At 37.1% G+C, this 22,123-nt stretch overlaps 1 protein-coding gene across 21 annotated transcripts in view; it reads left to right on the top strand.

The window, feature by feature from the left end:
* LOC105477129 (RALY RNA binding protein like) overlaps positions 1-22,123 on the top strand; it is a 733,794-nt gene that overhangs the window by 583,064 nt on the left and 128,607 nt on the right. For all 21 annotated transcript variants that reach the window (XM_071068042.1, XM_011733504.2, XM_071068041.1 and 18 more), the window contains one exon: positions 10,953-11,028. In XM_071068042.1, the coding sequence (XP_070924143.1) occupies positions 10,953-11,028 (76 nt within the window). The remainder of the gene's footprint in view (positions 1-10,952; positions 11,029-22,123) is intronic.

Raw genomic sequence — 22,123 nt, 5'->3', positions numbered from 1 at the left:
GGGTTTTTTGGTTTTGTTTTGTTTTGTTTCCTCAGAGTAAAAGCACTGCTGTGTAGCTCTTGTAAACCACAGGGCTGTGAACCCACCTGGCCAGGAAATTGCAGGCAGCACAGTTGGGAGTTGAATTTTCTTCTCCTCTGCTGCCAGACAGATCTCCCTATAGCACTCTTTAATCATTCATCCTCCCCCATGATGCCAGAGCTCCTGGGATGCAGAGTGCATTGCTTTACAGGCTGCTTTCCACAGCCAAACTGGGTTTGAGTGGCATAGAAAGTGCGACATTCAAAATCTTGTGAAGAACAAGGAGAAGTAGTGGGGAAAGTTCTAGATTGGGAGTCTGGTGCAGCTGCAGTTCAATCTACTGTTAACTCTCAGACAGTCCTGTCTGCTGCTAGGGCAGGGTATCAACTCTTTTGCCGGTACAATGCTTGGCGCATGGGTTTTGCTCAATAGGAAAGGTGGTTATAGTGAACTGAACTAACAGTACAGATAGGAAAGCCATTTAATTTCTCAGTATCTCAAACACCTATATATATGAAGTGGGAAGAATGGCTCTTGCTGTGCTTATTTCACAGAGTTGTTCTGAGGATCTCAAGTAATAATAAGTACCAAAACACTTTTTGGTGGTATGGTGCTTATACTTGGGTAATGTATGGTTATGTCCGTTCACTTGTCAAACATAACAGACTGTTTTCTTTGTCTCCTGAATTTTTATTCAATGGAACAGCGGTGTATCCCTAAATCTTCTAAATGTGAACAATAAAAGATGCGGAATGACTTTTCCTGGCAGTCTGCATGCCATGACTGAATTATTTAGACTTCTATTTAAACCTGGGTGAGGAAGAAAAAAAAAAAAAAAAACACCTCAAAGAATAAAGATTTGTCTTTTAACTAATTATTTCAGAAAAATGTTTCTTTTAGACTTTTCCACATTTAGAAGATAATATTGATAGTTTGGATGTCCTATCATATTATAAATTAGATATCATTTCCATATCAAAGTTAAATATCTCTGAAAAGTGACAGAGCCAGCAGGGACTGCTAGTGGTAGCGTAAGTTCCAAGTATCAGTTTATTGTAGCAGTGTAAATTATACTTAAATTAAAAGACTTCATTAACTTTTAAAATGAGGGTACTCCAAGTTGAATCCATGGCAAATAAATAAATATACAATATTTTCCTAAATATGTCAGGGTATCTCATAAAGCAGTATCCTGGAGGAGCTCTGATTTGATGGATGCTAATAGATTTATTATCCAAAATATCCTAAATTCATGTATATGTAAGAACATTTGAGTTAAATACAAGTGAATCTTTTTTTGCAGTTTTATTTGTTAAGTGTAAATAGCCAAGAAAAGGATATAATGTAACATTTTTTACTAACAGTTTTACTGTGATACATTTGTTTCACAATACCTAATAACATCTCCCGGCTGGGCACAGTGGCTCACGCCTGTAATCCCACCACTTTGGGAGGCAGAGGTGGGTGGATCACAAGGTCAGGAGATCAAGACCATCCTGGCTAACATGGTGAAACCCCATCTCTACTGAAAAAAAAAAAAAATACAAAAAATTAGCCAGGTGTGGTGGCACATGCCTGTAGTCCCAGCTACTCAGGAGGCAGTGGCAGAAGAATCGCTTGAACCCGGGAGGCAGAGGTTGCAGTGACCTGAGATTGCACCACTGTACTCCAGCCTGGGTGACAGAGCAAGACTGTCTCAAAAAAAAAAAAAAAAAAAAAGAAAGAAAAAGAAAGCCGGGCGCGGTGGCTCACGCCTGTAATCCCAGCACTTTGGGAGGCCGAGGCGGGCGGATCACAAGGTCAGGAGATCGAGAGCACGGTGAAACCCCGTTTCTACTAAAAAAAATACAAAAAATTAGCCGGGCGCGGTTGTGGGCGCCTGTAGTCCCAGCTACTCGGGAGGCTGAGGCAGGAGAATGGCGTGAACCCGGGAGGCGGAGCTTGCAGTGAGCCGAGATCGCGCCACTGCACTCCAGCCTGGGCGACAGAGCGAGACTCCGTCTCAAAAAAAAAAAAAAAAAAAAAAAAAGAAAAACTCCCAAAACATTGTTCTGATAAACAACACTTTAGAAAATGTGTTGGCAAAATATGTTTGGTTAGACTCACTGGAGCCCAAACAAAGTTATCCCTTTTGGTCTGTATAAATTTAATTAACAATAGACTTACTGAGTATCTATTGCCTAAACAACAATGTGTGGGGTGCTGAAGGTCATAAGAAATTGAATGAAATTATGACTGCCCTTTAGAAGTCCAAAGTCAAAGGGCACCCATACTCGGTGTCATGGAGATGGTGTAATAAAGTAGGTGCGAGGAGGGAGAGTCACATCTATGTGGGTGCAGAATTGAAAGTATCTTCCCAAGATTCAAAAACATGAAATATTAGAAAGCCATTGCGATCATCTGTAATAGTATGCTTACAAAGATTGGTCAAATAAACATATTTACGTGGCTGGTTAGTATTTTGGTGGATGACACTACAGAATAGCACCTGTCTCCATTTGCTTCATCTCATTTGCCTCAAGTTAGAATGGTTTCAGCTCGTTGACTTTTTTCAGTTCCATAACTTTATAGTTATTTCTGTCATGGTATCATGGTATTGCTTATTCAGTTTTAAAATAAAGAAGAAACGAAAATTGGCTAAATTTTTGAGAGCAGTTAATACATTTTTAATTCACTTACTGTGAAAAAGATAGAGTTAGTAGTCCAACAGGATATTTTTCAGTTGTTTGAACCTGAGGTTTAATATCAGAAGGATAATTTTGGAGCAAATTTTACTTTTTTTATACATTTTTCATGCTAACTTGAAATATTGAAACTTCAGAATAGAGATAGGTCTATTCTCTGTTTACAGAGAATCATTGCAAAATGCAAATGGCCCTTCTCCCTTGAAGTGGGGGCGTGCCAGGCATCAACTAGCTACAGGTAGAGTTCTCTTAACCTGCGGCTAGTTCTCTTCTGCTTTATCCCTGTGGCTGGAATGGAGTGAGGGTAGCTAGCTACTCCACACAGATGTGGTGTGTAGTGCACCCAAACATAAATAAGCCTTATCAAAAGAATTCATTTAAATGGTGCCTGTTTGGTTTTATCAGTCCTCACTCAGAAGAATATAATTCTAATAGCCAGATAACAAGGTGGACCAGCCTACTATATAGGCGTCTGTAAAGGTACTTCTGCACAATGACTACAAATTTAACTAGGCTTTTTGAAATATGCCAAAAGCATTTATTGGGAGTGGTTAAACCCACATCATTTCTTGAAAACAATTTAAGAGCTCTGAACATTGATATTTTGTATAAATCTGTTTGTAAATCCAGAAAACAAATAAATAACATCTTACTTTTTGTATCTCAATGTTTTACTACAAAGCCCCTAGCTTACGAGAGTGTAGAAAATTGAACCTTGGTCATTCTTCCATTTACTCTACTTTATGAGTAACTTACACAGTGCCAGGATAATCAGGGAATGAAAGCTCAGGAGGCCTCTCTGTGTTTGGTAACCACAGAGTTACTGCTAGGATGCCATACTGTGTGTCTGGTCCCTTCAAGGCCAACAGCTCCTGAGGCCTGAGAACCTAAACCTTGGCTTCCAACGAAGCTGGATTGTCCTGAATACCCAATTAGATCTTGTATTTATAAAAGTTCAATACAAAGGGACTGCTCATTCATTTGAATCTTGGCAAAGCTTATGTTCAGTATGATTACCTGAGTTCTTTGCCCACTGTACCCTCCTCCATGGAATATTTTCTGCCCCTTTCACCCTTCTGTCTACAAAAACCAGGTTTTAGATGATAAACAATATAGCACTGCAAAATATGTAAATATGCATACAGATATCCTTCACTTAGGACAGGGCTACATCCCAATAAACCCTTGGCAAGTTCAAAACACTATAAATTGAAAATGCATGGCCGACTAGGTGCTATGGCTCACTTCCACTGCCCAGTAAAGCGAGAGAAGTATAGTTTCTGCAGAATACAAATTGCTTTCCTACCTTTTAAAAACTCAAAAATCGTTAAGTCAAACTGTTGTAACTCGGTGACCATCTGTATTTAAACATAAATTTCCATACATCCAAAAGAAAATTCTGCATTTGAACATGCTTCATTGTATACAAGTGACAAAGTATTTTCTTCAGCATTTTTAATACCTTTGAAAGGAGGTTAATGTGTGGAAATACTGAGTTTAACAACATTTCATGAAAGGTTTTTCATCATATGAATATGCTGTCAAGCTCCTAAGTGTGTTTTCAGAATCACTGACAGTATATTATTTAAAAAAACAAGATAATGCTACAATATTTTGTCAATAGACTGAAGTCTCAAGCGTTTCATTGATGAGAATAATTTTACATGTTAATTTTATGTCATTAAGTCTAAGCTAGAAATATATAAAAGATGTCTGATAATATTTTCATGGGCATGTGCCCGCTACCATCATTATAGAGCTTAAAAACCTTGTAGAAATCTCTTTTTATTTTACATGCTTTTTTTGTTACAACTGTGTCACATCTAAAACATTCAGACAGTCTTAATCTTGGCTGTGCCTTATTCCAAGTCATACAAGAGTCACTGTCTTCATGATTGATTCTTGGGTCTTTCGTCTACTCAGTACCCTAAATTATATCCCACTCAAATCAGGTTTGAAGCTCTAATTGGGGTTTCTCATGATCTTCTCACACCCAATAATCCACCCACAACATGTTCTCTTTTCTTAAATATACCAGCTCACAATCTGCTAAAACCACTTTTTCACTAAAACCTAATGTCTCTAGCCCAGCACGGTGGCTCATGCCTCTGTAATCCCAGCACTTTGGGAGGCCGAGGCGGGTGGATCACTTGAGGTCAGGAGTTGGAGAGCAGCCTGGCCAACATGGTGAAACCCCATCTCTGCTAAAAATGCAAAAATTAGTCAAGCAGGGTGACAGGTGCCTGCAATTCCAGCTACTTGGGAGGCTGAGGCAGTAGAATCACTTGAACCCAGGAGGCGGAAGTTGCAGTGAACCATGGGCAACAGAGTGAGACTCCGTCTCAGAGGGAAAAAAAAAAAAACCTATTTTCTCTGATGTGAATACTTATCAACACATAATTTACAATTTTCATTCTTATTAAATTCTTTATTAGTTATAAATTACATACAGAATAAAATAAGTTATGAGAAATAATGCTATAATTTAAAGCCATGCTCTTACCACCCAATTTAGAAATAGAAATAGTACCTTGCTATTAACTTGAATGTCTTCTGAGTGTCATTTCCAAGTGCCACACTTTTTCTACCCCTTTAGAGGTAACCTTCATCCTGAATTCCTTGTTTATCTCTGCCTTCTTTTTTTAGAAAATTTTTTATTTCCATAGGTTTTGGGGAACTGGTGGTATCTGGTTATGTAAGTTCTTTAGTGGTAATTTGTGAGAATTTGATGCACCCATGACCTGAGCAGTATACACTAAACCCAGTTTGTAGTCTTGTACCCTTCACCCCCTCCCACCTTTTCCTCCAAGTCCCCAAAGTCCATTGTATCATTCTTATGCCTTCGCATCCCCGTAGCTTAGCTCCCACTTGTGAGTGAGAGCATACGATGTTTGGTTTTCTATTCCTGAGTTGCTTTACTTAGAATTACAGCCTCCAGTTCCATCCAGATTGCTGCAAATGGCAGTAATTTGTCCCTTTTTATGCCTGAGTAGTATTCCATATATATACTATATTCTGAGTATATAGTGTATATATATATGTGTGTGTGTGTGTGTGTGTATACACACACATCACAATTTCTTTATCCACTTGTTGACTGATGGGCCTTTGGGCTCATTCCATATTTTTGCAATTGTGAATCGTGCTGCTATAAATATGCATGTGCTGTTATAAATATGCATCTTTTTCAAATAATGACTGCAATTGTGAATCGTGCTGCTATAAATATTAATCATGCTGCTATAAATATACATCTTTTTCAAATAATGACTTCTTTTCCTCTGGGTAGATACCCAGTAGTGGGGTTGCTGGATCAAATGGTAGTTCAATTTTTAGTTCCTTAAGGAATCTTCTGTAGTAGTTATACTAGTTTACATTCCCCCAGCAGTGTAGAAGTGTTCCCTTTTGACCACATCATGCTAACATCTATTATTCTTTAATTTTTTTATTATGGTCATTCTTGTGGGGGTAAGGTAGTATCGCACTGTGGTTTTGATTTGCATTTCCCTGATTATTAGTGATGTTGAGCATTTTTTCAAATGTTTGTTGGCCATTTGTATATCTTCTTTTGAGAATTGTTTATTCATATGCTTAGCCCACTTTTTTATGTGATTATTTGGTTTTTTCTTGCTAATTTATTTGAGTCCTTTGTAGATTCTGGATTTTAGTCCTTTGTCAGATGTATAAATTGTGAAGATTTTCTCCCACTCTGTGGGTTGTCTGTTCACTCTGCTGGCTGTTTTGTTTACTGTGTAGAAGCTTTTCTTTTCTAGTTTTATCCCATGTATTTTTATTTTTATACAATATATCATTCAATTTTGCAATTTAATTTACATAAAAGAATTCATACTGTATTTTTCCAGGGCATTATTTTTGTTCAGTGTTAGGTTTCTGAGGTTATCAATGTATCAATATTTCCAATGGCTCTAATTCATTTTTTCTCTCTCTCTCTCTGTCATTTCTCTACTGTTGTATAGTATTCCTTTTGGTAAATATGCTACCATTTGTTTATCCTATTAAAAATACAATGGATATTTGTGTTTTTTTCCAGGAATCTTTTCAATTCCAATGTACTACAATGAACACACTTGTGTATATCATATGGTACACATGTGTAAAAGATTTTTTAAGTGTGTACTTCCTGGATCACAGAGTTTGAACATTTTAAGTTTATTAGAAACTGCTGAATTATTTTTCAAAATAGTTTTTACCAATATACATTTATATCTGCATTCTACACACATTCTAGTTGCTCAGAAATGGCAACATTTGATATTACCAGGCTTTGTAAACTGTAAATTCAATGGGTTTTATTTGTATCTCATGGTGTTTTAATTTGCATTTCCCACAACTATGAAGTTAAGCATTTTTTCATGTGTTTATTCACCATTTATGTTTTCTCTTGTGTAAAGTACCTTTATTAGGTTTTTGATTAATTTTCTATTTGGTATTTTGACTCTCTTTCCTATGATATGCATGAGTTTCTTATTCTAGAAACAAATCCTTTGTCAAGTTTATGGTCCTTTTCACTATCTTTATGTGGCTTTTGATGACCAAAAATTCTTAATTTTTTTTTTTTTTTTTTTTTTGAGGCGGAGTCTCGCTCTGTCGCCCAGCCTGGAGTGCAGTGGCGCAATCTCGGCTCACTGCAAGCTCCGCCTCCCGGGTTCCCGCCATTCTCCTGCCTCAGCCTCCCAAGTAGCTGGGACTACAGGCGCCGCCACCACGCCCGGCTAATTTTTTTGTATTTTTAGTAGAGACGGGGTTTCATTGTGTTAGCCAGGATGGTCTCGATCTCCTGACCTCGTGATCCGCCCGTCTCGGCCTCCCAAAGTGCTGGGATTACAGGCTTGAGCCACCGCGCCCGGCCAAAATTCTTAATTTTAATGAAGCAGAATTTATCAATTTTATATATTAAGGTTAGTGATTTTTTATGTCTGGTTTAAGATTATCCTCCCATACTCTTAGCTCAAAAATATATTCTATTTTATTGCTTCCTAAACATTTTATATTTTTTCCTTTCATATTTAGGCAACAGTAATTGATTTTTTTTGGTATGGTGTAAGTAGATATTCAATTTCATATTTGTTCATGTGGATCATTCCAGCATTATTGATTTAAGAATCAGTTTTTCCCTCACTGATCTGCTGTGTCGGCTCCATGTGTTTATATATGTCAATTGTATGCATGTACAGTTTTGTCATATATACGTGTGTGTATTTCATGTTCATTGGCCCCTTTCCTATCTTTGTACCAATGCTACAGCCTTAAGTACCACAGATTTAAAATAAATATCGATAGGGCAACTTTATCAACTTCATACCTTTTTTCCAAGTGTATCATGGCTATGTTTGGCCTTTGTTCTATTCTATAAATTCAGAATCAGCTTCTCAAGCTTCAGGCATATACATAAAAAATACTGGGGATTTTATTGGAATTACATGGAATCCATAATTATCTTGAAGAGAACTAACATATTTATTGTATTGAGTCTACTAATTTTTCTGTTTATGTAAGGTTACTGTAAAATTTTTCAATACAGTTTTATATTTCCATTAAGGTCTTTCAAGTGTTGTGATAGATTTACCCCTTAGTACTTTGTCTTTTATAGTATATAAATAATATACTTTAGACTATATTTTAAATATACGATTGTTATATAGATATATACAATTGAATTTTGTATACTGGCTTTGCATTCAATAAACTTATTAAACTCTCTTATTAATTGTAATAATCTGCGGACACCTTACAATTTTTTTATATGAACCCACGTATCATCAGCAATTAATGACAGTTTTATTTCTTCTCTCTCATTTCTAAAATTGTTTTCCTGTCTTACTGCACTGACTAGGACATCTAGTATAATATTATATACAGTTTAATATACCGGGTGTCCTTTTAAATTATCTGATCTTAAAGTAAATGTGCCCAGTGTCTCACTATTAGGTATAATGTTTAATATAGATTTTTGTAGATCTTCTTTGTTAAGAAAGGAAATATTCTTCTCTTCCTAGTTGCTAAGGATTTTGTCACATATGTGTCACTTATGTTGAATCAGAGGATTATATTTCTCATATTCTTTAACCTGGGCATAGTGACCTGTCCCTGCTGAACCACAAGGAGGTGAAAACTAAAACTTGCATTCTGGCTGCAGCAAATATCTTTAAGGAAAAAGCCAGGTGCAGTGTTCTTTTTCCGTTTGATTTCCTGTTTCCACTCAGGTGTGAGATGTTCTTCAAATCCCTTACTTTCTTGCTAGTTTTATGTTGCATTCTTTAAAAGGATACATTTATATTTTATCCAGAATTTTTGGTTGTTTTCAGTGGTGGATAGCTCATTGCATTTAGTCCACTGTGCAAGAAATAGAAGTTTTCCCTTTCTTTTTTGTCAAAATAATATCCCTCATTTCTTGAAGCACATCTCCTTTAGATTTCCCTTTCTATCATCATTTGGAAATTTTAACTTTATCCAATCTAGTTATTTATATTACTTTCCAAACCTTCTCCTCCCAACTTTCCAATTTCTTAATAGTTTTACATATTTCCTTAAGATTGAGGTTGGTCAATTGTATGCATAGACTGTTTTGTCACATACTTAAACCTCTTTTTGTCTATCTCAGAGACAATAATATTTTCAGTTTATGAAGGCAAAGTATGTGCTCTCTTCTCTTTTTGACCACCTTGGAATTCAATAACTACATATTCCAGTCGCTGAGTGCATTTTGTTGTTCCTTTAGTAAACCTGGTATGATTGATGATCAAATCCTTCTAGCTTCCTTTTCTATATAAATGGAAAATATATCATGGGAAATTTAATAAGCCCTCCTATGGACAGAACTCTATTTCATACAAATGTTTATGCATACTGAAAAATTCTTAGCGAAAAATGAAAATCAGAAGAATATTTCATTCTCTGTTTGTTTCATGAAGCATTTCTGGCCAATCACACTGGCTTACGCCTGTAATCCCAACTCTTTGGGAGACTAAGGCAGGAGAATTGCCTGAGGCCAGAAGTTTGAGACAGCCTGGGCTTCCTAGCCAGACCTCATCTCTACAGAATATTTTAAAAATTAGCCAGACATAGTGGCACATGCCTGTAGTCCTAGCTATTTCAGAGGCAGAGAAAGGAGGATGGTTTGAGACCAGGAGTTCCAGGTTACAGTGGGCAATGATTGCACCACTGCACTCCAGGCTGGGTGACAGAGCAAGACCCTGTCTTTTAGGGAAAAAAGAAAAGCATTATTGCTTCTCCTCGCTTTGCTCAATATTTTGATTGTTTATAGTACTCATTGTTTTCTAATATGGTATATAGTTTTTTTTTTCTTTTTATTATTATACTTTAAGTTCTAGGGTACATGTGCATAACGTTCAGGTTTGTTACATATGTATACTTGTGCCATGTTGCTGTGCTCCACCCATCAACTCGTTATTTACATCAGGTATAACTCCCAATGCAATCCCTCCCCCCTCCACCCTCCCCATAATAGGCCCCGGTGTGTGATGTCCCCCTTCCCGAGTCCAAGTGATCTCATTGTTCAGTTCCCACCTATGAGTGAGAACATGCGGTGTTTGGTTTTCTGTTCTTGTGATAGTTTGCTAAGAATGATGGTTTCCAGCTGCATCCATGTCCCTACAAAGGACACAAACTCATCTTTTTTGATGGCTGCATAGTATTCCATGGTGTATATGTGCCACATTTTCTTAATCCAGTCTGTCACTGATGGACATTTGGGTTGATTCCAAGTCTTTGCTATTGTGAATAGTGCCGCAATGAACATACGTGTGCATGTGTCTTTATAGCAGCATGATTTATAATCCTTTGGGTATATCCCCTGTAATGGGATGGCTGGGTCAAATGGTACATCTAGTTCTAGATCCTTGAGGAATCACCATACTGTTTTCCACAATGGTTGAACTAGTTTACAATCCCACCAACAGTGTAAAAGTGTTCCTATTTCTCCACATCCTCTCCAGCACCTGTTGTTTTATTTATTATGTTTGTTTCTATCTTCCCCCAGTAAAATGTAAGTTCCACAAGGGCAGAGGTATAATCTGTTTTGTGCATGACATATCCCAAACAGTGCCTGACACAGAGTAAATGCTCCATAAATATATGTTGAATGAATCAATGGTGTACAATATTTGCATAAACAAATAGTAGAAAGAAAAATAAAAATTCATGATTTACTTTTCTCAAATGGTTTCATATTTTCTTAATCAGTGCTGTTTTATTTTATGCTTTCAGATATCAACATGGCAGGAGAGCCCAAACCATACAGACCAAAACCTGGAAACAAGAGGCCCCTTTCTGCACTTTACAGGTAAGTAGATAAGCACTGTTTTACTCTATGTATTCGTGAAATTTTCTTGCAGCTTTATAAGGCAATATAACTTGTAAGGCATCCACTATTTTAAATAATAATCCTTATGGGAATAAAGTTCAACCAATGTTGTTGGTCAACATATAAATATATCTTGCTGCATTGGGAAGGATCTCAGATGCCTAACCTTCTCATATCTGCCTATACAACCCTTCTACAAGATACTTATCTAATAAAAATCACTAATAACTCTCCCTGACAAGTGGGTGGAAAGGTCAATGTTGGTTGACTTTTTTTTTTCTTCTTCTTCTTTGAGATGGAGTCTCTCTCTGTTGCCCAGGCTGGAGTGCAGTGGCACAATCTCAGCTCATTGCAACTTCTGCCTCAAAGGTTCAAGTGATTCTCCTGCCTTAGCTTCCCAGGAAGCTGGGATTGCAGGCGCCCACCATCACAGCCAGCTATCCTTATTATTATTTTTTTAGTAGAGACAGGGTTTTACCATGTTGGCCAGGTTGATTTCGAACTTCTGACCTCAGGTGATCTGCCTGCCTCAGCCTCCCAAAGTGCTGGGATTACAGGCGTGAGCCACCACGCTCGGCCCTTGGTTGACTATTAACTGCATACCATATTCTATAGCTATTTTATATATGTTGTTTAATTTAATTTTCACAAGGCTCTTGCAGCGTAGATATTCCTGTTCTCATAATGCAGCTCAGGAACCTGAGATGCAGTTTCTTAGTGATTTTTCTCAAGGTCACACAGCTGGTTAACAATGTCACCAATACTCAGACTCATGCCCTCTGTACCTTAAATTCTTTCCACTCAGTCAGCCTTGTTTATTACAAAGTACATGTTTCTCTCATGCCCGTTTTTCCCAGACAACAAATATAGTCCTTCTCTTCTGCAGAGAGACAGATCCAATTCCTTTAACCTTTCCTGAAGTGCTTGGGTCTGAGTCACTTAACACTCTGGTCTTTCCCCTCTGCATGCCCCAATTTGTCAGTGTCTATATCTGTACTGAGAATCCAGGTGGAGAGTGTAGACTAGACTTAGCACCTTTGTTGTTCTGTACATACTTCTATTATGTTAAGTAGACTTGAGTTGACTTGGGGAAGAGTACAGGAGTAAACTTATATAACTTTCAGTTCTTTAAAAACAGCCACTTCTGAAAAGAAATTATGTTCTGCTGTTAAACCATGTGTCCCACTTCATGTACTTTTGCCATTAGTTTTTGTACTGTAAGTGCTGACTTTGTGTCTATCGCAGTTAAATTCTCTTTTGTTAGATATAGCCAATTGTTCCAGGCTATTGAGATCTCCTATCATCCAATTTATTTGGTTTTCTCCCAGATACATATCATCAGTCCATCAGCATCCACATCTGAAGAGTTAACATAGAAGTGTTGAGCAAGGCTTCCTTTTTCTCTGATATCATTTGGATAAAGGAGAATTAAGTTGTATGTGTTAAAATTGATTATTTTCTGATTTAGTGTAGTGAGAAGAGTGCTCAAATATAGCCTGGAGCACTTTCCTTGTTTTTGTCCTTTGAAAACTAGCATATCTTCTTTTCAGCCATTTATAGCCTCATTTTCTGAACTCTAAGATGAGGGTCAGAACTAGATCACTTCTAAGGTCCTAGTCATCCCCAGTACCACAGGGCTCTCCACTGTATGCTATTCAGAGATTTTTAAAGCTATACTGAAAAAAACATCATAATTTCTCTTATTTTGGTTGATTTAGTTTTAATAAAACATTTTCTTAAAGATGGAAAGCAATAGAATATAACAAATATTGACAGTGGATCATGGGGTAATGTTAACATTAAAGAGCAGAGATGATGTTATCAACAAGAAGCAAATGACACATTCTGTACCTTGTTTGAGGTAAAGGAGACGATTTATAAAACTAAGAAATGCAAATTACATTATCAGATTCATTTGTAAATATATACATTAGAGCGGCAGCTAATGCAGAACATTTGAAAAGTCATATTTTCAATTACTGTTAAAACAAGCTGCCAATGGCTTTTTTTCTCATCAAAGAGTTGCTACTGTCTGTGCAATGATGTTAATTTTCATATTTTCTCTTTTCTTGGATTGTTTTGATTTTCTTATGAGAATGGAAGCTCATGACAAGAATAAATGTCATTTTAACTATTATTTCTGTATTACTGTTATGTTCAATTGTGTTCAGAAGAATTAGAAGCAGAATTTCATTTAAACATGCTATACTGTATACAAGCCACATTAGTGAGAAAGTGCTTATTTATCCTCCTTTTATCTGTTTATACAAATTAAGGCTGTGGTACACTGAAATTGCAAAACAATAACAAAGGAAATGCAAGAACGTGAATGTATAGCTGAGGAAGCCCTTTTATACACATTTTCTCATTCTCACGTAAGCTTAAAAAAAATTACCTTAATTTTATGTGGATAAACTATGTTTTCATAGTCATTATTCATCTGTTCATCAGATAACTCTACAAAATTGGTAGTATATACTATGCTGTATAAATGAGAAACCTGAGTGTCCAAAATGATAAAGGTTTGTTCAAGACGAGATCACAGGACTAGGAAATGAGCTCTGGTTTTCAGCCTTCATGTGTAGTGTTCTTACCACTAGATTACAGCTCCCTGTATTTAGTCACTTGCTACCATCTGAACAACACAGATAGGGAAAGTAGAGATTTTCTGAGTCTCAAACCAAACATCAATACTATTACTGTCCATGAAATCCATGCCAGCAAGTGGCAGAGGAAATACTATACAATAAACACTACATAAGAAAAACAGAGATACCACCTATTTGTGTGATCATAGGGCACTGGTTTTAAGCTTCAAGTAAGTTCTTTTTGTAACATAATAGTTGTATAATTTTCCTGATAGGGATAAAGTTGCATAAATGGGGTAAAAGCACTTAGTTCAATGTAGAGAATATAGTGGCGGTTGGAAAAGGAATAGTTTCTGCTTTCCTGTTCTTTGCATCTCTGAGTCTCATTTTTTTTTTTTTTTTTTTTTTTTTTTTTTTTTTTTTTTTTTTTGGTGGTGGTGTTTGCTCGTTTTTGAGATGGAGTCTCGATCAGTCTCCCAGGCTGGAGTGCAGTGTCGTGATTTTGGCTCACTGCAAGCTCCGCCTTCCGGGTTCACACCATTCTCCTGCCTCAGCCTACTGAGTATCTGGGACTATAGGCGCCCACCACCACACCTGGCTAATCGTTTGTATTTTTAGTAGAGACAGCATTTGACCATGTTAGCCAGGACGGTCTCGATCTCCTGACCTTGTGATCCTCCCACCTCGGCCTCCCAAAGCACTGGGATTACAGGCATGAGCCACCACACCCGGCTTCTGAGTCTGTTTTCTTATCTGTAAAATGCAAGAGGGGGAATCATTTCATTTGTTCATTCATTCATTAATTCATACAAGATATATTTATTATGTATTTAGTCTAGGGACTGTAATAGTGCTTTTCTTAGGAAACTAGCATAGAAAATGGCAAGAGCAGGGTGAAGACAGAGCATAACGTAATGAACAGATTCTTTGTATGAAGTTATTTGTATGAAGGTAGTCTCTGATTTACCTTCCTGCTCTAAACTGCTATGTCTCTATAACTATTCTATTTGAACCACCAAGTGAACTGCTGCCAGACTTTCTTCTTCACATACATCCACTTTATCTCCATTACCAATCACGAAGTGGTGTTCACATGAAATATCCACTGAGGCATAACTTTGATTTGTTTCTTCTTTTAATAGGATTTTCAACTCAGCCAAGCACCCTTCAATAAGGCCCTATTATGTGCTAAGTAAACATGGTATACATAGAAAATAAAAGAGTGAGACTTCAAAAAGCTTACAGTCTTATGCATGAGTTAGATGCACAGATGAATAAAGACAACTGAGAAGTATGCATACACTTCTATAAGAGAATAAATGAGGAAGTTACTGATTCTGCCTAGAGGCAAGGGAGTAAAAAACATCTGGAAAGTTAAAGAAAGAAGACAACACCTGAGCTGACTTTTGAAGGGAAAAAGAGCGGGAAGGGCATCTCATAGTAGCAGCTAGTATAGCCTACTTGGTGGGGAATGGAAAACTGGGACATTATGGTGCCCAGGCTGTGAATATATCCATATATCAGGTTAAGGAGAGCTGACTTTTATTCTGTAGGCAACAAGGAACCACTTAAACATGGTGACTGATTGGAAGTGGGGTGTGAGGAGAGTGAGAGTCACACATATGTCCAAGGTTTTCTAGTTCAGGCTATTGAGGGAATGATCACATGTGCAGAATAGAAGAAATAGGAAACACATGATAAGCAGTGGCAGGCTCAAGTGTAAGGTCGAGGAAAGGGAGCAAAAAGGAATTATTTCAGTCTTGGACATGAATTCATAAAGACAGACAATTCATTAAAATAGCACTTGCAATAAAAATGTCTCCCATTAGAGTCTATTTGTAAATGAAACATAATTAATCATTTGTGAACATTTCATAAATATTGGACCTGGTCCTAATGGTGAATAGCTAATCCATTCTCTAGGGAAAACATTGTAACTTTTAATAAATTGCTGCTTCAAATATGTTATTTACATTACACAGTATCTGTGGCACTCTAAAATAATAATTCTCCCCCAGGATGTGAGTTTTCCAGCATGCCAACTTTCAATTAATGCTCAATAATTGCTAAATGAGAATAATTGTATGATGGTTTTGCTTCTATTTGTAAAGTAGACAGACCTTTCCTCCTTGATGGAAAGCTAACAAAAAATATCAGAGAACAAAGACACTATTTATCAGAGCCGAACAAGAATGGATTTTTATTCACCCAGAGGTGACTCCCTCCTACTTGCAGGGAACTCAGCTCAGTAAGACATGTAGTATATATAGTTTCATCCCATTGATTCTGTAAAAATCAATCATCTGGTACCATTGCCAAATATCACTTTTGGCTATCATACAAATGCCTCTTGTAGCAACCTTCCCATCCCACCCAGATGACCATGAGAATCAAGACTCTCACAAGTCATTTCAAGAGTCTTTAAGATTGTCACAAGATAACCTACAGTTATCACCACCATTTTAAGATCATCACAATTGGTGGTGGTCACCATGAATGTGGGTTATATTACAGTAACTCCAATGATAAAAAAATAACTTTCAGAGCACAGACCAAGTAAAGTGACTGCAGCAAAGTATCTCTGGTGATTCATTCACCACTGGACCTACGTGAGTTTTGTTTTCATCCTTCATGGTGGCTCTAGCACATCATGGGAAAAGGGACGCTGAAATCACCTAAAATGTCCTCCAGAACCTTAAAAGTAGAAATGAAAGTAATGGAGGCTAATTTCAGCTAATGCTAAATAGCAAAAATCAATATGAAGGAAAAATATCCTGGTCATTTTCACTTCATTGACTTGTACTGTTTGCTGAGAAATGTTTACCAATTAGCTATTGATCATTTTATTCATTTTCTGTCTCCTTTTATAACATCAAGGATAATACACATTCCCTTTCAGAAGTTTAATATTTCCATTATCATTATCTCCCTTTGCACTGGCAAAGGTTTCCTTCCATTTCACCTACCCAGCCAGATGGGTCCACTCAAACTACAGTGTGAGGAAGAAAGGGAAATGTTTTCTCCCCCTCCCCATATTAATACATCCTGTCCTTCTGAAACTGACACAAACACGAACACTGACCTGCCTCCCTGGTTTACTTTGAATGTATGTTATTGCTTAGGTCTACATAGCAATTGCAGTCTTTTTCTGCTCAGGATCCTATCTTTCCTGTGCAACCAAATTATTGATGTATGGTTATCAAGATCCACAAGAGAAAATACCAAAAAGAGTGTATATTTCTAAAACTCAGACCTGAATATCCTTACATCTGGGTAATTGAGGGAGAGTTCTCTACTTCAGAAATCTCCACAAATCAGTGTTGAAATGCTTTTGTACTAGAAAAGGTGTCAAACATTCACTTTATTGATGGTTTAAAATTGTGCAAATGCTTGTTTAGTTTGTTTGGTGGAAAAAGTGTTAGACCTACCTCCTAAAATAACCTGGGCATTATCAGTGTTTGAATTTGATCTTTTGTTCCTCGGCTTTTTGGGCTGCATAAAGAAAGATATAAAATTTCCTAAAAGGTGATGTATTTAAGGAACCTGCAACTATTAGAGATACTCTACAAATTTTAGTTATCTTCATCATTATGATTATTCAAAGAAAACATCTATAATAAAGTATTTTAGGAGGTTTTTTTTAAATTTTACTTTAAGTTCTAGGGTACTTGTGCACAACATGCAGGTTTGTAAAAGTCAGGAAACAGCAGGTGCTGGAGAGGATGTAGAGAAATAGGAACACTTTTACACTGTTGGTGGGACTGTAATCTAGTTCAACCATTGTGGAAAACAATGTGGCAATTCCTCAAGGATCTAGACCTAGAAATGCCATTTGTTTGTTTTTTAGACAAGGTCTCACTTCATCGCCCAGGCTGGAGAGCAGTGAGCGTGATCTCAGCTCACTGCAACCTCCGCCTCCCGGATTCAAGTGATCCTCCCACCTCAGTCTCCTGAGTAGCTGGGACTACAGGTGTGTGCCACCATGCCTGTCTAATTCTTTTTTTGTATTTTTGGTAGAGACAGGATTTTGCCATATTGCCCAGGCTGGTCTCAAACTCCCGAGCTTAAGCAATCTGCCCATCTCAACCTCCCAAAGTGCTGGGATTACAGGTGTGAGCCACTGCGTCCAGCTTGAAAAGGTTATTTTTATATGTTTTTAGCTATGATGATGTTGCTAAATCTCACACAGTCAACTAAACAGGTTAATGATTCCTATAACTTCTTTAAAAATAAAAATTTCTAAAAGATTATTTTACTTATAGTATGTTCCTCACATTTTAACACTAAGCAAATATAGACCTTTTATTCAAAATGTTCAAAAATGTGCTGACACAATACCCATTAAAATAGTTCTGCTGCAGGCAATTCTCTCTGCTAGGCTAAAGAATGTCCTATTTGCAGTTTTCTGTTATGTTTTTAATGCATGAATATCCATTAATACCTTCTGTCATATAGAAAGAATAGGGTAGGGATTGAGGGAGAACTTAATGCAGAGAATCCATCTCTAAGCCCTTTGCGGTATATGTTGCTAGGCTTCAGGTTATTTGAAAGACTACATTTCTATTTGTTTGGTTTGAAATAGTTTATGATAAAAATCCAAGGAAGTAAAACCATGCAACCAATTTTAAAAAAAGAAAAGTAGCAAGAGTCAATAATTTGGTGGGAACTGAGGGAGGAGGGCAGGTAGGATCGAGCAAATCAAGCAAAAGTTTAATTATACTAATAAAACTTATGCAGTCACAAAGTATTACATGAGCACAACAAACTTAGCCATGATATTCCTGGTAGTCAAGGTGAAAACAGGAGCAAAATAATCTATGTAACCATGTAGTAAAAGAAAATACTTGAATATGTGTGAGAAGAAACTATGTTTTCCTAACTCTGTTTTCTGATGTAAACTTATTATATAGTACTTCATAGGAAGTCATCTAAACAGCATAGCAAGTACCACCCTGAGTAGCATTTACACAATACATGCATACACACACACACAAACACACACACACAGGTTTTAAAACTGATGCCATTTTTCTTATGAGCTCAATAAAAGCCAAGGATAAACTGTAGTAGAACAAATCACACAAGATTCCTTTCCTTTCTGCTTCTCCCAAGGCAGTTTACTATACTGTGACAAATTTATCATCCTATACAATTCTAGGAGTAGTGTTCCATATACTACTACTAGACCAGGCCTTCAAATTACCACATAGCTGCATACTTGGAGAAGATAGAAAGCAAGAGTGGGCTGACCCCTTGGTTGGCTTATCCACTCAGCTTCTAAGACTAGAAGAAAAAGACCATGCTTGGATGTCTAGAACCTTTTATACAGTGACCACTTGACCTGCTACTTAAGACTCCTCTTTCTTTGAGGTGGGGAGAAGTGGAAAAGGAATAGTAAACCAAGCATGGGATAGAAAGGGGTGAAATTTCACATCATTCTTACAGTTGGCAGGTGCCAATGAAGACAGGCAACTGATTCTTTCTAACTGTTGACTTTACTACACCTTGGAAGCTGTAGCTTGTCATGAAATTGTTGCTTTCTTTTATATATAAAAGCATGGTTGTGTGCTGAAGCTAAGATCTCTTCATCAGCAGGACTCACGTTATGGCCTTTTATGCTATATTCTCCTAGCATCTCACTGTGGGGTACTGAGGTTAGAGCACCAACAACAGCGCTAGTCCCTACTAATCCAGCTTAGCAGGAACGTGTGCATTTCATATTGCTGGGTCATTGGGCAAGGTCTCCCTGCCTGGGATGAAGATGCTTTGCGGGTTTTATCTTGCAAAGGGCAATGCCCTTGCTTGCTTATAAGTTGAAGTATCTTCACTGTCAGTGTTGATTTCATTTGTTTTCATCATTTTGTTGGTATTGTTAATTGTCTTTGTATCCAGTGACCTGTTTCTTGTTTTAGGACAGTCCTTGGTAGGGAATGTAGGGTCTTGAGCGTCCAACCTATGATAAATTTGTAAGTCCGTGGTTTGTTTTACTTTTGAAGTGTTATCTCATTCCCTTTTTGCTCACCATATCACCTTCTTCTTCTCAATCTATCCTTTTATTCAAGATTCCAGGATATGATTGTCCTTCCATATTACTGTATGTAGGGTAGCATGAAAGAAATTGAAATGTGTCTAAAGATTTATCTCTAAATGAATCAAATTAAAGACAAAAATTTTTAATGTTACAGCATTACTCTCTCATCATACTGTTGGGGAAATGTAATTAAAACAAATATTTTCCCAACTCAGAAATCCTCTCCACAAAGCTAATGGAGAAAGAAAAGGCTTGTATTATTGAATAAACATTAAACCAAAATGTGGTGCACATCACAGGCAACCTAAGAGACTGAAGACAGAAAGAAATCTTACCTTTTTATGTAGCTAAACACATGCAACCTATTACATACATATTTTCAATATCATCAATAACTAGGCCTCAAGTAAGAGGATTGACAGCACCATTTGTCATGGATCCTTCATTCTAACTTTTCCTGGTAATTGGGGTGGCCATTTATTTATGTTAGTTAATTGACTTTATGCAAAAGAAAAACAAACTTTTCATATTCTCATGAAAGGAGGTAGTTCTGCAATTTGGAATAAGCCTCCTGTCCCCACTCTGCCTCCCCAGGTCCTTGAGGTAGACATTCCTGGTCATAAAGCTGACAAAATGCCAATCTAGTCTTCAAGTGGATTTATATGTATTTCAAAAAGAAGATGGAGTAATTGCAATTAACAGTTTTTCTAAAGTAAATCCCCCAATCAAAATAAGGGAAGGAAATCTCTTTATTTTCAATAGGGAGAATTAAGCCACCTGTTTTTAATTTGTATTTGTCGTTGGAAGCACAAGGAATAAAAATCAAGGTTCAGAAAAAGGGAGCAACCAGCCAGGAAGTCTAAAACCTAGGGCTGGCGTTCAGATTTCCTGCCTCCAACTCTAAGATCATTCTGTATTTTTCTTCTAATTTTAGGTTTTTAGGGTTTTGTCTCATTTTTTAAAAAAACAATAATACAATTGAGAGTGTCATTTAAGGACCGACTAGTGAAGACTGACGGAAAGTTCCTCTTTTTTCACCCATTCCCTAGCAGTTAGAACCCTGTGCTCCGCCTCCTGGTTGCTCCTCTAAAGCCCCTGAAGCCACATCAGGGCTTCTTCTATAACAGTCTTCACGCAGGCAGAGATGCTTTAGCAACAGACTAACCGTGTATCTTCTAACAATGAAATAAATGGTAATAAACAATTTGACAATGTGTAGAAGAATGTTTGAGCCCACATAAAATGAGGAGAGGAGAGAAGAAATGAATATTAACAGTGCAGATGGACGTGATTAATGAGAAACCAAACAGCCCTTTTTCCTTGGTCATCTAGTCTTACTCTTACAATGTGAATGATTTTTTTAAGACACATAAAATCATTTTACAAAATTGGCAAATTCTATTATCTTTATAAAAATGTATTTTTCCCTGGTCCATTAAAGTTTGAAAATACTTATTATAAATTGTAAGCTAGAAGATTCTAGGTTATAGAAATACTTTAATGTCAGTTATAAGCAAGTTCTGCACAGTAGAAAAGTGGTATATAGGTTTTTTTTAGTGTTGGTTGGTTTTAATTATATTAATTAGAAAATAATCTATAATTTCCTTATAAAACTTACATAAACTGTTTGGTGTCTTTGTGAGAGTAATTCTTATGATGGAATTGTAAGTACTAGAAGTGAAGCTAGATAGGCTTTCTTTTTCCATGTTTAGACAGAAGGCAAAAGGGAACACCGCATAGTCTCACTAGATTAGCAGTTGGCTGTGCATGATGAATTCTTCACACAAAAATTCATTATTTTAGAAATTAATTAACTGTTAAACTTTCTAAATTTTTTTTCTAGTGGAATTATAACATGATTGATCATTTATTTTTATTGGTATTTCTAAACATCACAATACTCAGAGATCTTCTTCCAACTCTGAGAGTTGACATCTATTTTGCTTATGTTTATTGTATGAAAGAATCAAAGGACAAGGGGCTTGTTTGAATTAAGCATATTACATTGCAGCTGAAACTGAGATGCCACATAGTTTATGTGGGGTTTGGGGGTGCTTTTTGTTTTTTACAATTTTTTTTTTTTTTTTTTTTTTTTTTTTTTTTTTTTTGAGACGGAGTCTCGCTCTGTCGCCCAGGCTGGAGTGCAGTGGCCGGATCTCAGCTCACTGCAAGCTCCGCCTCCTGGGTTTACGCCATTCTCCTGCCTCAGCCTCCCGAGTAGCTGGGACTACAGGTGCCCGCCACCTCACCCGGCTAGTTTTTTGTATTTTTTAGTAGAGACGGGGTTTCACCGTGTTAGCCAGGATGGTCTCGATCTCCTGAGCTCGTGATCCGCCCGTCTCGGCCTCCCAAAGTGCTGGGATTACAGGCTTGAGCCACCGCGCCCAGCCTGTTTTTTTACAATTTTAACTTTTGTTTTAGATGTAGGGGGTACATGAGCAGGTCCGTTACCTGG

This window comes from Macaca nemestrina, chromosome 8 (genome assembly GCF_043159975.1).
Source record: "Macaca nemestrina isolate mMacNem1 chromosome 8, mMacNem.hap1, whole genome shotgun sequence".
Classification (NCBI taxonomy): domain Eukaryota; kingdom Metazoa; phylum Chordata; class Mammalia; order Primates; family Cercopithecidae; genus Macaca; species Macaca nemestrina.
This window is presented reverse-complemented; position numbering and strand designations above follow the sequence as displayed.